The sequence below is a fragment of the Tachypleus tridentatus genome, chromosome 9, assembly GCF_004210375.1.
Source record: "Tachypleus tridentatus isolate NWPU-2018 chromosome 9, ASM421037v1, whole genome shotgun sequence".
Classification (NCBI taxonomy): Eukaryota; Metazoa; Arthropoda; class Merostomata; order Xiphosura; family Limulidae; genus Tachypleus; species Tachypleus tridentatus.
The window spans coordinates 80,678,791-80,693,153 of NC_134833.1; the positions used below are offsets into that span (position 1 = coordinate 80,678,791).

General features: G+C 31.1%; 2 protein-coding genes across 7 annotated transcripts in view; one reads left to right on the forward strand and one right to left on the reverse strand.

Annotated features, from left to right (window-relative positions):
- Cdc37 (cell division cycle protein 37) overlaps positions 1–11,638 on the forward strand; it is a 35,495-nt gene extending 23,857 nt beyond the window's left edge. The window contains exons 6-10 of one of the 3 annotated variants that reach the window (XM_076455322.1): positions 2,448–2,606; positions 3,161–3,276; positions 7,505–7,625; positions 10,814–10,882; positions 11,096–11,638. In XM_076455322.1, coding sequence (XP_076311437.1) covers positions 2,448–2,606; positions 3,161–3,276; positions 7,505–7,625; positions 10,814–10,882; positions 11,096–11,272 — 642 coding nt within the window. In that variant the 3' untranslated portion in view covers positions 11,273–11,638. Of the gene's footprint in view, positions 1–2,447; positions 2,607–3,160; positions 3,277–7,504; positions 7,626–8,446; positions 8,480–10,813; positions 10,883–11,095 lie in introns of those variants that run through there. The other 2 variants (XM_076455323.1, XM_076455324.1) reach the window with 2 other exon arrangements.
- Positions 9,310–14,363, reverse strand: part of LOC143225596 (multidrug resistance-associated protein 1-like) — an 86,453-nt gene continuing 81,399 nt past the window's right edge. For 3 of the 4 annotated variants that reach the window (XM_076455320.1, XM_076455318.1, XM_076455321.1), the window contains 2 exons: positions 13,329–13,523; positions 11,641–12,671 (listed from right to left, as the gene is read on the reverse strand). In XM_076455320.1, the coding sequence (XP_076311435.1) occupies positions 12,554–12,671; positions 13,329–13,523 (313 nt within the window). In that variant the 3' untranslated portion in view covers positions 11,641–12,553. Of the gene's footprint in view, positions 9,448–11,640; positions 12,672–13,328; positions 13,524–14,363 lie in introns of those variants that run through there. The other variant, XR_013013949.1, reaches the window with a different exon arrangement.

Here is a 14,363-nt window from a genome sequence, read left to right on the forward strand (position 1 = left end):
TAATTCTGTTGTGATGGACATCTTTTACTGAGCATGTCATAAGGTCTTAACAATTTACATTGAAAGTTTTATTACTCTACTTAGCTTTCTCTTGGTTATAGGTTGCAAGAATATTATTAACAAATTATTGCAGATTGAGTGTGGAAAGAGAGGACTGATTTTCTATTTGGCTTTGTAATCAAACAAAATCAAAGACTATAAAAACTATGATTTGTCAGAGTAGTGATGGTTTTATAGTGGGTAATTTACATTGATTTTGATACTTAATAGAGAGGTGGTGGATAAAATAGAAATGATGGGGGGGGGGGAATTCATCATATGTCTCACTAGGTAACTTCAGAATTTTTTAAAAAATGTTCTTATAAATTTAAGAATTTAAAACATATTATTAAATATTGATTATTAGCTAAGATTTTATGCTGTATTGATTGGTATAATTTAAACAAAGTGTAATAAACTTTTGAATGTAAATCACTACAACCTAAAGAAATGTGCAGTAAAGGATGTCCATTGTGATGGATAAACAAAAAAAAATAGCATCTACTTTAGATGTTCACACTGTATATTTTGATGTCTTACAGTATCAACCCTATTTTATTCACTGTGTTGATTGTTAAAAAAAAAAAATTGAAATATGCATTTTATTGTGCAGCATGCACTGCTGGCCAAAATCTTAAGGCCAATGAACATAAAGAAAAAATATGCATTTTGCATTGTTAGACTCAACCACTTATTGGAGTAGAGCTTTGAATGATAAATATAAGAAAATGGAAAATAAAAATAAAAATCTTTTTAGCATTTTATAGGGAAAACGTGAACACTTTGAAATTAGCCTAAATACTAGCTGGTCAAAAGTTTAAGACCATACTGAAATGAAGCATTAATCGCTAAACACATAATGAAATTTAGTAATTTGTGTTCAAGTATTAGCATTGTCAACATCTCCTGTGTTACATTGGGTAAAAACATGGCAAAGGCTAAAAAGTGACAGTTTGAACGTGGCAGAATTGTCGAGCTGCAAAATCCAAGTCTCTCAATGTGCCATCGCTGGTGAGATTGGGTGTAGTAAAACTGCTGTTGCAAATTTCTTAAAAGACCCTGAGGGACATGGAATGAAAATTTCAAGTGGTCGGCCAAAGAAAATTTCACCAGCGTTGAGCAGGAGGATTTGACGGGTTGTTCGGCAAGACACCAGCCGATCGCCAAACCAGATTAAGGCCCTTACGGATGCAGAATGCAGCTCAAGAACAATAAGACGGCATCTACGAGAGAAAGACTTTAAAAACTGTAAACGTCTTCAATGGCCACACCTCCTTCCACACTATGAAACAGCTCAGTTCCATCATGATCTAGGGTGCTTTCTCCTTCCATGGAACAATGGAGCTTCAGGTTATACAGGGGCATCAAACAGCAGCTGGCTACATTGGCATGTTGGAGAGAGCATCCTTATTGACTGAAGGCCCTCGCTTGTGTGGAAATGACTGGATCTTTCAGCAGGACAACGCTGCAATCCACAATGCATGCAGGACAAAGGACTTTTTTCATGGAGAATAACGTGATTCTTTTGGATCATCCAGCGTGTTCGCTTGAACTGAACTCCATTGAAAATGTTTGGAGGTGGATGGCAAGGGAAGTCTATAGAAATGGACGTCAATTCCAAACAGTGCATGATTTTCGTGAAGCCATCTTCACCACTTCGAATAACATTCCAGCCAGGCTTCTGCAAACGCTTATATCGACCATACCAAAGCGAATGTTTGCAGTTATTCGCAATAACGGCCGTGCAACTCATTACTGAGATCTCTTGTTGGGCATTTCCTACCCTGTTTAGGACTTCTTTTTGGTACGGTCTTAAACATTTGACCAGCTAGTATTTAGGCTACTTTTCATAGTGTTCACATTTTCTCTATTAAATGCTAAAAAAAAGTTTTGTTTTTATTTTACCTTTTCTTATTTTCATCTTTCAAAGCTCTACTCAGATAAGTGGTTGAGTCTAACAATTCAAAATGCATATTTTTTCTTTATGTTCGTTGGCCTTAAGATTTTGGCTAGCAGTATATATATTGGGCACTAGAATAAAATGCCTTTAAACTACTGCAATTATTTAATGTTTTAATTAGCTATAAATAAGTTGAAAAATTCCAATGCTAAGGGCAGTGACATTATTTATAAGCAGGGTATTGTAATTGTCACCATGTATTTGCCACTTTTAGGTTATATTTTATTTTGGTCACTTTAGGTTTGTAACACCCATTGAAAAAACCAAAATCAACCTTCTGTATCCACAGAAATATGTATTTGTTTAATTGGTTTCCTTGTACATCTTATGGCATTTAACAAAAGTGATGTATTATTTTTTACTGGTATATTTTAATTTCTTTCTGTTAATGATTTTTTAAACAGAAAACAGCTTAATTTTTTAATGATTAGATTGAAACTTTTGACAGAAAAAGTATGTAAAGGAGAATGAATCACTACTGAAGAAATACGGAATGCTTCAGAAATATGATGACAGTAAACGTTTTCTTCAAGAACATCCACATTTGGCTTGTGAAGATACTGCTAATTATCTTGTCATTTGGTGTATTAACCTAGAAGTTGAAGAGGTAAATAATTCTTGTTTGCACTTTGAGTTTCATGTTGAAAGTCTTTAACTGTGTTATTAAAGTTTTAATGGAAGAGATGCTCATCATAAAATCTAAAGTCAGTGTTAATGTGAGATAACTATAAAAGGAGTTAATACATTTAATGTCAGAACTTCACTGATTGTGTCTGACGTCTCTTCAGCCCTGTCACTATGAACATACACATCTAATAACTATTTATGTTGTACCTGTTATTAGGGACATTATGTTATAAATGAATAATTTTCAAGGGGTATTACATTCTCATGTTTGTTTCAGAAAAATATTTTAAAATAGGTCATAGGTTAACTGGTTATTTTTATTTGTAACAGAATTAAAGTATATGAAGCTAGCTATGTTATTAACTTTAAAAGCAAAGTGTTCTTCCTTTAACCTGAATTAAGGTTCAAACACTAATGTATAATTTGAATCCAAATATTAATGTGGGTATTGTTAAAACAGAAACTTCAGTATTTAAGTATATGTCCATAACATACATAGATGTTTTAGTAATAATTGTGTTATCTCATCACCAGAAACATCAGTTAATGGAACATGTGTCTCATCAGTGCATCTGTATGCAATACTTGCTGGAGTTAGCCAAGCAGTTGGATGTGGACCCACGAGCATGCATCTCTTCTTTCTTTACCAGGTTTGTACTAGAATTATTACTAATCTATGTGGTAGATGAACTATTTTAACTTATTTTTTTTATATCAAAATTAAAGCAGAAAATTTGTTACCATGAGAAGGTGCTTGTAGTACTGTATGAAAATTAGTGTGAAATAAACTTAGCTACCTTTTTATTAACTATGTATGCTCACATCTATAATTTTTTATCATTAATTATGGGATACGAACATTTAGTATTCAAACATAGTACAATGGAACTAAACTATACTTGTGGTATGTGTCATGAAATAATGCATATAAACCTTTTTGTATTTAATACAGGAAAACCATAATTTAATTTGTAAATTTAATATAAAACAAATATATAAAAATGAACTAGACAATAATTTCATTTTTATTTGTGCAACAATTCTAAACTATGTTAAATGGAAGGTAGGCATGTGAGTTTTTTATTTGTAGTGTTTTTTCCCTAATGTAACTGCTGATTTAGAAGTCTATAGATAAAGACAAATAATGAGAAATAGATATAGGAAAATAACCGTTAGTCACATAAAATGTGGTCTTGTAGGACTACCATTTAAGGTAAACTACAAGATTACATTCTTTAAATATTACTAATATGCATTATAGACCAAAATTAATAACTGCAAAGGGCGTAGGCAGTGTCAAGTGAAACATTTTAAACTAAGTCACTCCACAAAAAGAACAGTTCCACTTATACATACGTATGCATGAATTAAATAAACTGATGGTATTCAAGAAGGTGACAAAATCCATCATGGGGATTTCAGTGTTAATATTGGTTGGTAATCATGATATTGGTTATACAACATGTATGTATAAATGAGCTTTTGGTACACAGCTGCTTATATACATTTCCTATCTGATGTGAAGGATGACATTTATCTGGGAATTATTTGGTATTCAGTTTGGAACCAATTCTGGTGACACTCTTCATATGTGAGAACAGTGTTAAACTGTTCAAATGAATATTGTTGCATTATTTAGATGATTTGGAAGCAGCTGCTACCTTATATAGGGGGCTTTATTTTTAATAATTTTTGGACCCATCAAAGGAGCAGAGAGCTGCCAATGAAAGGTTCTGTAACAGTTTCTCTTGAGTGATTTTGGTCAATTTAAAAATTTTCATTTGATACTGTTTGTACCTTTGCCATTGACACTTTGAATGTGGGATACATATTAATTTGTTTTTACTCTAGTGCCAGCTGTTATGCCACCTCTATCTTTGCATTAATAAAAATTAATTCACAATAATCACCATATCTGAAATTGAACACACAACACTTCAGATGTATAATATGACAACTGTGGGACCTCTCAAAACATAAATTTTATTTGTTGATAAATTTCTGATTCAAGAATACTAGAGATAAATGACCTTATATTACCAAATTGTTGGTTTTTGTAACTGGATACAAAGCTCTGTACTGTCAATTACAGTTTGTGTTTTACTAGAATATTCCTCAAGAAACTGTAAAGCAATATGTTGAGTGTCAAATTAAAGAAAAAATTACAATTTGGTATTATAGTCTTATTCAAATGTCCATTACAGAATGCAATAAAAACTACTATATAAGTTGGGTATTTACCATGCTGTTATGTGTGATCTCTTCAACCATTGACCTGTAGTAGGTCTAATGTTATGTACTAGCTCATTTTGTTGAAAGAAATAATGCAATAAAATATTTAAAGTACTAAAACTATTATAAATAAATAGTATTTACCTCACTCTATCTTGTACATAAAATACATCTTTGTCGTCCATTGATTTGTGTGTGTATAAAGATTTCACAATCTCTAACATTACCCGAGGGCAAAATACGAAGCTAACATTTATGATGGCCTTGAGTTACAAAACAGTTCTTGTAAAGAGATGTACTGCTCAGGCAGTTAATTCAATAAAATAAACATAGAGGTAGTTACTCATGTGCTTCACTTGTTACCTTTCCATGACACAGGAATTACAAAATTATTATTAATTGACAGGAGAAAAACTCCCCATAGCCAACTGTAACTTCACAAGCTCCAAGGCAAATTTTCTGTGAGAAAGACAGACAAAAATCCAGATTTCAAATAATGTTTTCAATTTTTTTATCTTCAGAAACCTGAAAAATGGCCTATGTAGATGATAGAATTTTAGTTTTTGACGTCAATCACAAAAATTTAATCCTTTTTAAAGTATTTGGGCTAAACGCAAGTCAAATGAGTGCAGAGTTTAGATTTGTGACTTAGAACTTGTCAGTAGATCAAACTATCTGTGGGAAATTTTAAGGTTTTATCATCTTAATAACAATAAAGGGCATAATGAAAGAGTAGTAGTTTTGTCTTTTTTAATTGTCAGGTGAAACAACTTTTATCAAAAGCAAAATTTAAAATCTCAATGTTTTAATTATATATATATTCAAAACTTTATTATTTTGCTCCTGCAAAAACGTTTGAGAAAGATGACTGGAAAGTGTCAATTTGAGTGTATAATGCATATCAATGACTTCACTGATATTGCCACAAGATAATCCTCCAACACCATACCACTAAGTTATTTTCATACTATACCTCTTCATTTCTGAATAATTTTGTCAATGGATTTCTGAACCTTCTGGTATAAGTTGTGAATTCTTAATCTAGTGACTGATGTTTGGTTTTCAGAGACTTCTAATAAACAACCACTTAAGTTATGTATATTTTTCTTTTAACACAGAAATATTGATTTTTGAAATAATTTTAGTGTTAACATATTTTGTTCATGAAATCAGTTTACTCATTAGAATCAGCTATGTTAAACTTATTGTGGATGGTGTGGCTTTTTAATGCATATCACATTGTAGAGAGTTACTTACAAAGATTACTATTAATTAGTTATTATTAATGTAATTCAATACATTTAATACCAGATTATTGTTTATAATTCAGATTTTTATATTAGTTTTAATTTTAAAAAATATATACAAATTTTCAGTATTCATTTTATTTGTCATGTGAAATTTAAGCATTTTCATTGTTTTAGTCAGCATAACTCCAAACCCCCAACATTTATGCAATTTTAAATTCCAGTGTTACAGTGGGGACTTCCTAACATCTCTGTTTACTGAGAGATAAATATAATTTCTCAACCACAACAAGACTTTTCAGAACTTAGTCATCTTATTTGATGTACTTTATTTTTATAACTGCTGAAGGAATTTGTTTTAAATTACACGTTTGAAATTGTTGGGAATATACAATAACAAAACATCTGGATTTAGTAACTTGGTACACATAGCATTTAACAATCTGTATTACCTGTTTATCTTATTTATGTTTTAAAATGCATTTATGAAAGATAAATTATTTTTTTTCTGTCAACAGAGACTTAGAGCAAAAACATTAGGCCACAGATGATATGTGCATGAGTTTTAAATTTTACAATGTATTCTTGAGATATGACAAAAACCCAGTATCATACAAGCCAAGCAGTGAATCTGTAAAAGTTAAAAATAAAACTGAAAAAGTCAAGAGAAGAAATTGTGAATAGTTTAAAATCTTATTTTGAAAACATTAATTATTGAAAGAAAGGGGTAGTTTCATGATTTTCAAACTTTCATTTTAGTTTCATTGCACATTGTTTTTCTTGTACAACAAAGTTTCACCAAAAATAAAAACTATTGTCCAATTTCTTGAAGATATACTTGGTAAATTTGTAATTATAATAAGCATTGCTACGTATAATGTCTCTAGATGTATAAACACCATATCAACTAGAACAACTAGCCAGAACTTAAAGGTTTACAAAACATTGGCTTAATCTCAAATTTTATACTGTGTTAATGTACTCTTGTATTAAATTTATGTAAAGTAAAAAAACATGTTTTTGGTAAGCTGATGCAGTAATACCTTGAATACCTGTATTTTTATTTGAACTTTGGATTTATTTATGTTGGTGTTATTAGATTTATACAGAACTTTAAATTGTGTATTTTTTGTTTTTTTTGTAGGAAAAAAACTAGAAATATTTTAGATCATTCAGAGTAACTTCAACATTTGACAGGTTAAATGTGGTGTTTGAGTGGGGACATAGAAACAGAAGCACAGTTATAGAATGAATACAGACAAATATGGACCTGGTTAACTGTGGTTGTGTAAATTATGACTAACATACACATTATGTGCTGCTTAACTGGGTATGCAATATGAGAATAATGAATGATTAAAGAAAGTAATATATTAAAATACAAATTCTATTTTTACAGAATTCAAATAGCTGACAGAGAATATAAAGATAGTTTTAATGACGAACTAAGGGCATTTAAAGAACGCATCAAGAAACGTGCCCAAAAACAGATAGAAGATGCGGTGAGAGAAGTGGAAGAGGTTAGAAAGTTTTTTGTTGCTTTGTATTGATAGTTCGTAATTTAAAGAAAAGAGTATTGAATGACCTGAAAGTTATTCATACCAAGAGACTGTTTTTGACTTTACCAAGCTTCTTTACAAGACATTAGGTGTTTAGTACACACACAAAACTAAACTCAAAATTTTTGTGAAAAAAAAAATCTAGCTACAAAATATTGTAGAATTGATAGATTGTCATCTTGTGATATTTATTTACCACCATTTTGTCACAGCATATGGTTTTAACAATTACTATTAAAGCCCATCTTTAAAAACAGTAATAGCAAATGGCGCAATGTGATTGAATGGAGCAGAATATCTAAATTGCTTATGCCAATGCAGGGTAATACTGAAAGTGGTTTCAGCAGTAGTATGTTTATTTAGATATTAACCCTTTCACAACAGGTCAGGATTCAAAATGCATATCATTGCATTTGTTGACTTGCATTCAAAATTCCATTGAACTATTATTTTATGAATTTATGTCTAGCTTATAATTCAAATTAATATTATACGAGTTAATTTGTAATTTCATAATTTAAAAGTAAATTTTAAAAGAACGCATTTAAATGTGGATTTTAGTGTTGTGTATGTTGAATGCAGTGATATTAATTTACAAAACTGCAATTTTGTACAAATTAAGATTTCAAATTACTAATATATACAGGCTAGTGTATAAAATTAGAATGTCATAACTTTTAATTTTGTTGAAATAGGGCTTGTGTACTGAATCAAACAGGGTGGTCCTGTTGAACTTTAACAAATTTTTTTGAAATGGTCCCTTTTATATACTCTTACTACAGTATATGACATGTGAATAACCAATCAACAGCTTAGAATGTCCCCAGAGTGGTTTTCTCCTCATTTTAATCTTTGAAAAGGCTTCCATGTTCTTTCGATCCAAGTTTCAAGGAGGTAGGGTGTGTATTTAGTCTAGTCAGTTTTATGTTTTATAAAATCTAAAGAAACCTTAGTTATTAAGCTTAATAACTTATAGTAGAATTTTATGGTATTGGTGTTTTTTTATTATTTAACTATGTAAAAGCTAAGAAAAAAAAAAGTCCTCTATGTGCAAAATTTTAAGGCTTAGCAATAACAGTGTGTGTAACACCAAGAGATAACTGTTTGCTCTACTTTCCTTAAAATATAGAACATGTTTAATAATTTGTTTCTAAATAGTAGTAATCTATATATGTAAAGTCTTTACTGTGTTCTTGTGGGCTAGTATTTTCGAATAAAGATCAGTTTTATATTATTGAATACATAATATGAGTGCAAGTGCACCTTGTCTATGCAAGTTTCTACAGTTAGCTAGGCAAGACCTGAAGGTCAATATAATACACAAATAATACAGAGATGCCAACAATTATGATTTTGGTGTATACATTACGACTATATGCTCATACAGACAAATATTACGACTTGTTGCAACTCCCAAATTATTATATATTATATAGGCCTATACAATAAAGTGATAAATTGTTCCCCCAGGGCTTGAAAGGGGTGAAAAGAAAATTTCTGATGAGATATAAATAAAAGGCATAGTCCAAATATCATGTTTGTGCTTGAAATAATAAAAAAATATTTGTATCTCCAACGTCTATCAATAGTTTAAGTGCAGTACTTCTCCATACTGGGTACGTGGGGGAATCCATAGTTATGTCATCAGTGCTTGTCAACCAATTAGCGCTCGTGTAGATGGGTATTTCTCATTTTCTAAGCGGCAGAGAAACACCACTGCAATCGTTCACCAGATGGAAAACAAAGAGGCCTCATTCACCAGATTGTCTTGTTTCTGGCAAATCTAAAAGGACAAAAACTGTGAATCAAACATTTAGGAAAGAGTATAGGGCAAAAGATCTGGTCATTGCATCAAAAGTCAGTGACAGTCATGCGTTTTGTACAGTTTATCACATCAACTTTTTTTCTATGGTGCATGGTGGGATAAACGATTGTTCCAGATATACAAAATTGGCATCTCACCAACAAAAGGCTGAGGTGAAGATAAAAAGGATGCAGATAACGACATTTATGAGTAAGAATTTAGAATATGAAACCATAAATGCAGAAGTGATGTTCACGCAATTTGTGATTGCTCATAATTTACCTCTAGCTGTAGCCGATCATGCAGGACATCTATTCAGAACCCAGACTAATATACTGAAAAAACATGGCTGTGCTAGAACCAAAACTACAGCCATTGTACAAATGTTGGGTTGTGAAGATAACAAAATGATTTCAAGCATACTTACTAACAGTGTTTACAGTTTAGCCACAGATGGATCCACAGACATGGCGACTCAAAACTGTATCCAGTGGTTGTACAATATCTGTGCACTCAGTCATTTGAAATAGTTGGCATCTCTGATAATAGTGTTATGAGACTTAAGTTACTTAAACTAAACATTTTTAGGATGGATAGAAAATAACAGTGTTTTACTGAAGACATGTTTGAACTGTATTTAGCAGGTTTTAGAGGTTCATTTCAAATATTATTTGCATAAGTTTTTCAATCACAACTTAATCAATTTGCACTCAGACTACTAATGAAACAGACTCAATTTTCACAAACAAATCTTTCATTAAAAAAATGTTTTGTGTGTGCAAAATACTTGTAATCTTCACAAAATTTGGTAAACTTTTAGCAAAGATACACGCATGCTGCATCAAAGGTTATAAGTGCAAGTACTCGATGATTACAAATGTATGTTATACTGAGCCTGTTGTGAAAGGGTAGTTTTGGCAAAGCTTTTATAAGGATTAAAGAATAGTAATGGGAAGTTTTAAATATTTTTAACAAACTACAGATTCTGTAGAATCATGTGGAAGTTGCAGCTACTTCAATTTACATCTTTTGCATGTTAGTAATATTTATAAAGTTGAAATTGACTGGATAAACAAGTTTTACAACAAAATTATGAAAATTTTATAACCTAAATAATGGTATAAAAACTAAATCTAAACCCATACATTTTTCCAGCAGAAACAAACTATTTATAAAGTTTATATAGAAGAAAAAGGATTAAAGTTTGCCAGCTCATGAATATTTAAGACTAAATATCTATCTGAGGTGGTAGAGAACTTGGAAAATAGTTTCATCAGAAGATTTATTCAAGTCTGAAAAATGTTTCTTTTGAGAGGTAATACTAAACACTATTCTTTCAAAATAGGAAGAGAGACAAAAAAGATTAGGACCAGGAGGTCTTGACCCCATTGAGGTACTCGAGTCTTTACCAGAGGTAAAACAGTTACACCACTTTACAGTTTCATTTTACTAAGCGTTTAAAAATAGATGTTGTTGGTTTACTTTAATTGTTATGTTTACATGTGTGATAGCCTTCAATAACTATTATTCATTTCATGTATTTTAGGGTGAAAGTCTTGTATGTATATATATATATATATACACGTGTGTGTGTGTGTGTGTATCTCATGGTACTTTACTTTTGCAGCCTTTACGGAAGTGCTTTGAAACCCAGGATATCCCTATGCTTCAGCAGGTAATTACTCAGATACCTGAAGAAGAGGCAAGATACCACATGAAGCGTTGTATTGACTCAGGTCTCTGGATTCCTGATGCTAAAGCTGCAGAAGAAACTAAGAATGCCTCTGATGTAAAGCCAAGCTAATAAAACCCCAAGAGCTTTTGATATACAAACAGCACTGTGTCAATTTACGTAAGAAATAGTGGTAATCTCAAGATCTGTGAATTCATGGTTTTAAAGAATATTTTTGTTGCTTAACTAAAAAACCAAATTGAAGTTAATAACTGCTTTTACAGAAAATTAATGATGCAACACCATCATCTTGTGTTTTTAATTATTCTTGCTCTATACTTCACATATTTTGTATAATAAAATAACAACCAGCAAATTAAAGTTCTAGTAATATTTAAGCAATATAAATAATAGCGTAGCAAGAATGAAGTTTTCCAATAGGAAATGTTAAAAATTAGTTGTCTGGATACTAAATAAATTCTGAGTGCAAGACAAAAATGTTAAGGTTGGTGCTATTCACTTGTCTTTATTTTCAAGTTACCTCTTACACGGCAGAAGAAAGTACAATATGCACGTTACTGATGCTCTTAGCTGTCTTAATTATTTCAAACTTCTGAACATGACATGAAAAAACATCTTAACAAACAAAATAATGATAGCTAAATAAAAACTTTTTTTAAAGATTCTGTGGTTTCCAAATACTACATGCCTAACCACCAGGATTAGGATGAGAGAAGAATAGAACTGAACTGGATTGAATGTACATTGAACCAGACTTGTGTCCTGGCAACTATCAGGCTTTGTTAAAAAAAAAGTGTATATTAATATATATATGTGCATTTTTTTGAAAGATAAGTATTACTTACACAAGCCTTACTGTTCTGTCCACAGCAAGCTTTGTAGGCTAGTTAAAATTTGCATGACTGGCCACATTAATGACTCCATCCCACTGAAAATGGAATTTTGGAAAACTGCAACTCTAGGTCGTTTTCTTTTAACACTAATTTATGGCTGAAAATTAATACCTAAAGGAGTATTACTTGCTAAGAAATGTCTGTAACACAATACTCACTTTTTAACAGTGTTGTACAGCAAGCATTGGTTTAGTACTAGTGCCTTAATAATCAAAATATAATATAGTAAAAACAGTCATCAGTTCTTTCCACCTCCACTTGATATGAAAATATATTATAAAAATTGGATGGTGAAATTAAATAGCTATTACTACTAAATAAAATAAAGCTTTTCATAAACCTTAGGAGCAGTAATACCACATACATACCTAAATCAAGTAACAGACATAATGCTTACGTTTCTGACAAAACTTGAAATTCTTGGTGGTTTAGTGATAGCTTTTGTCTTTATTCAACAGTAAAAACAGGCTTGTGCACTTTCTTGTCCTTCACAAAGAAGCTATTCCTTTGCCAGTCCTGCAGCTCTGACCAGAGAGTAAAAGGTGGAATTTCTGTCTTGAAGTAATGCTGCTGGGGAGTTGAATTCGATGATTTGGCCATTGTCCAACACCATTACCCTAAAAATAATAATAATTAGAAGATTACAAAGCAGAATTAAACTGAAAAAAAAAACTCATTACATGATTATGCAGAGTAATGCTTTAGTGGTAGTAAGTTGAAATTCATTATCGGAGAAATCATGCAATGTTGAATTGTAACTAACAACCTCAACAGGTCAGCAGGCAGTTATTAAAAATACATTTAATTTAGAACAGTATGATTAGGTCACACACACATTCTCATCATTTCAGTTTTATCAACTTGATAATACAAATTTTAGTTTCCTTTTTTATCTTCTTCTTAGAGTAAAGTGGGATATTGTAATTACTTTAGTTAAAAACATCAACATAACACCTGTATTTTAATTTTTATACCTTACAATATTAAAGATAAAGGTTTGTAATTGGCACTATAAGCTAGTATAAATTTCACATGAAAACTGAAGGAGAAAACTACTATTTAAACTCTTTGCATTATGTTTTATCAGTAATTCTCTAGAAGTTGATTTATTACATAAAGGTTTGTATTAAAACTTCAAACCTTTTTGAACACAAGCATCCACACCACAATAAAATATAATCAAACACTTCACTGATATAAGGCTCAGTTCAGATAAAGGTTGTTATAAGAGTTTAAAAAACTTGGATCATTTGTTTAAAATATCCAATAGCTACCTGTTGTAGTCCATAATGGTGCTAATTCGATGAGCTATGGTGAGGATTGTACAACCTGAGAATTCTCTTCTTATTGTTGCTTGAACTAAATCATCTGTTTCTAGATCCACCTCAGCTGTAGCTTCATCCAGAATCAACACACTGGTTTTTCTTAGCAGTGCCCGCGCAAGGCACACTAGCTGACGCTGACCAACACTGTATTAAAATTTTCATTTTAATAAAGTAGAAGACAAATATATGTTGCATGTTCTAAAAAATTCATAGAATGGATATTTGTAGATACATGAAAGGGGTTTTAGGCAAGAAATTTATAATTTGTTTTTAAAATTACACTGCATGTTACAAGTTTTTGAATTGTAAAAACTGACATAACACATTGATGCTACATTCACTGATTGTGATCAAAATGCACAAAACACAACCTTTTATACACTGCCATTCAACATCCATTTGATGTTGGAGTTACCAAATATTCAGTTTAGCACAGCTCATGATAAAGGAGTAATAGATACAACATATAAAGATATTGAAAAAAATGCAGTTGTGCATTTTGGAGGTAAGTTAAATGCAATGTACAAACTGTTTAAAGGACAAAAATATTTTTATTCGTGAAATGAATATCAGTTGTATTCTGGTTTGTCCGTATCAGACTGACATGACATATCTTAAGTACAAAAGACTTTTTCATTTTACTAAAAGCCTGCCACATTTTGTGTAGATGCACACAGTAAGTTCAGCATTATGGAATAAGTATTGGACCAATCCCATATGCACTGGTTACACACAGTTTAGATTCTGATTGTACAATTTACTTTATGGCTTCTCATTACATACAAAAAAAAATAAACTAGCACAGCTTAAAGATAGTTTTAAATATCTTATGCTAATGAAGTCAAATACTTGAAGATATATCTTAAATAAATTCTGTACAGTAATACTTTTTTGTAATACAGTGTTCCTGCTAATTTGTCTTCTAACCTCTTGACAGTTTAGTAGAACATAAAGTAAAAAATAGTGCAAAGAAATATATTACAA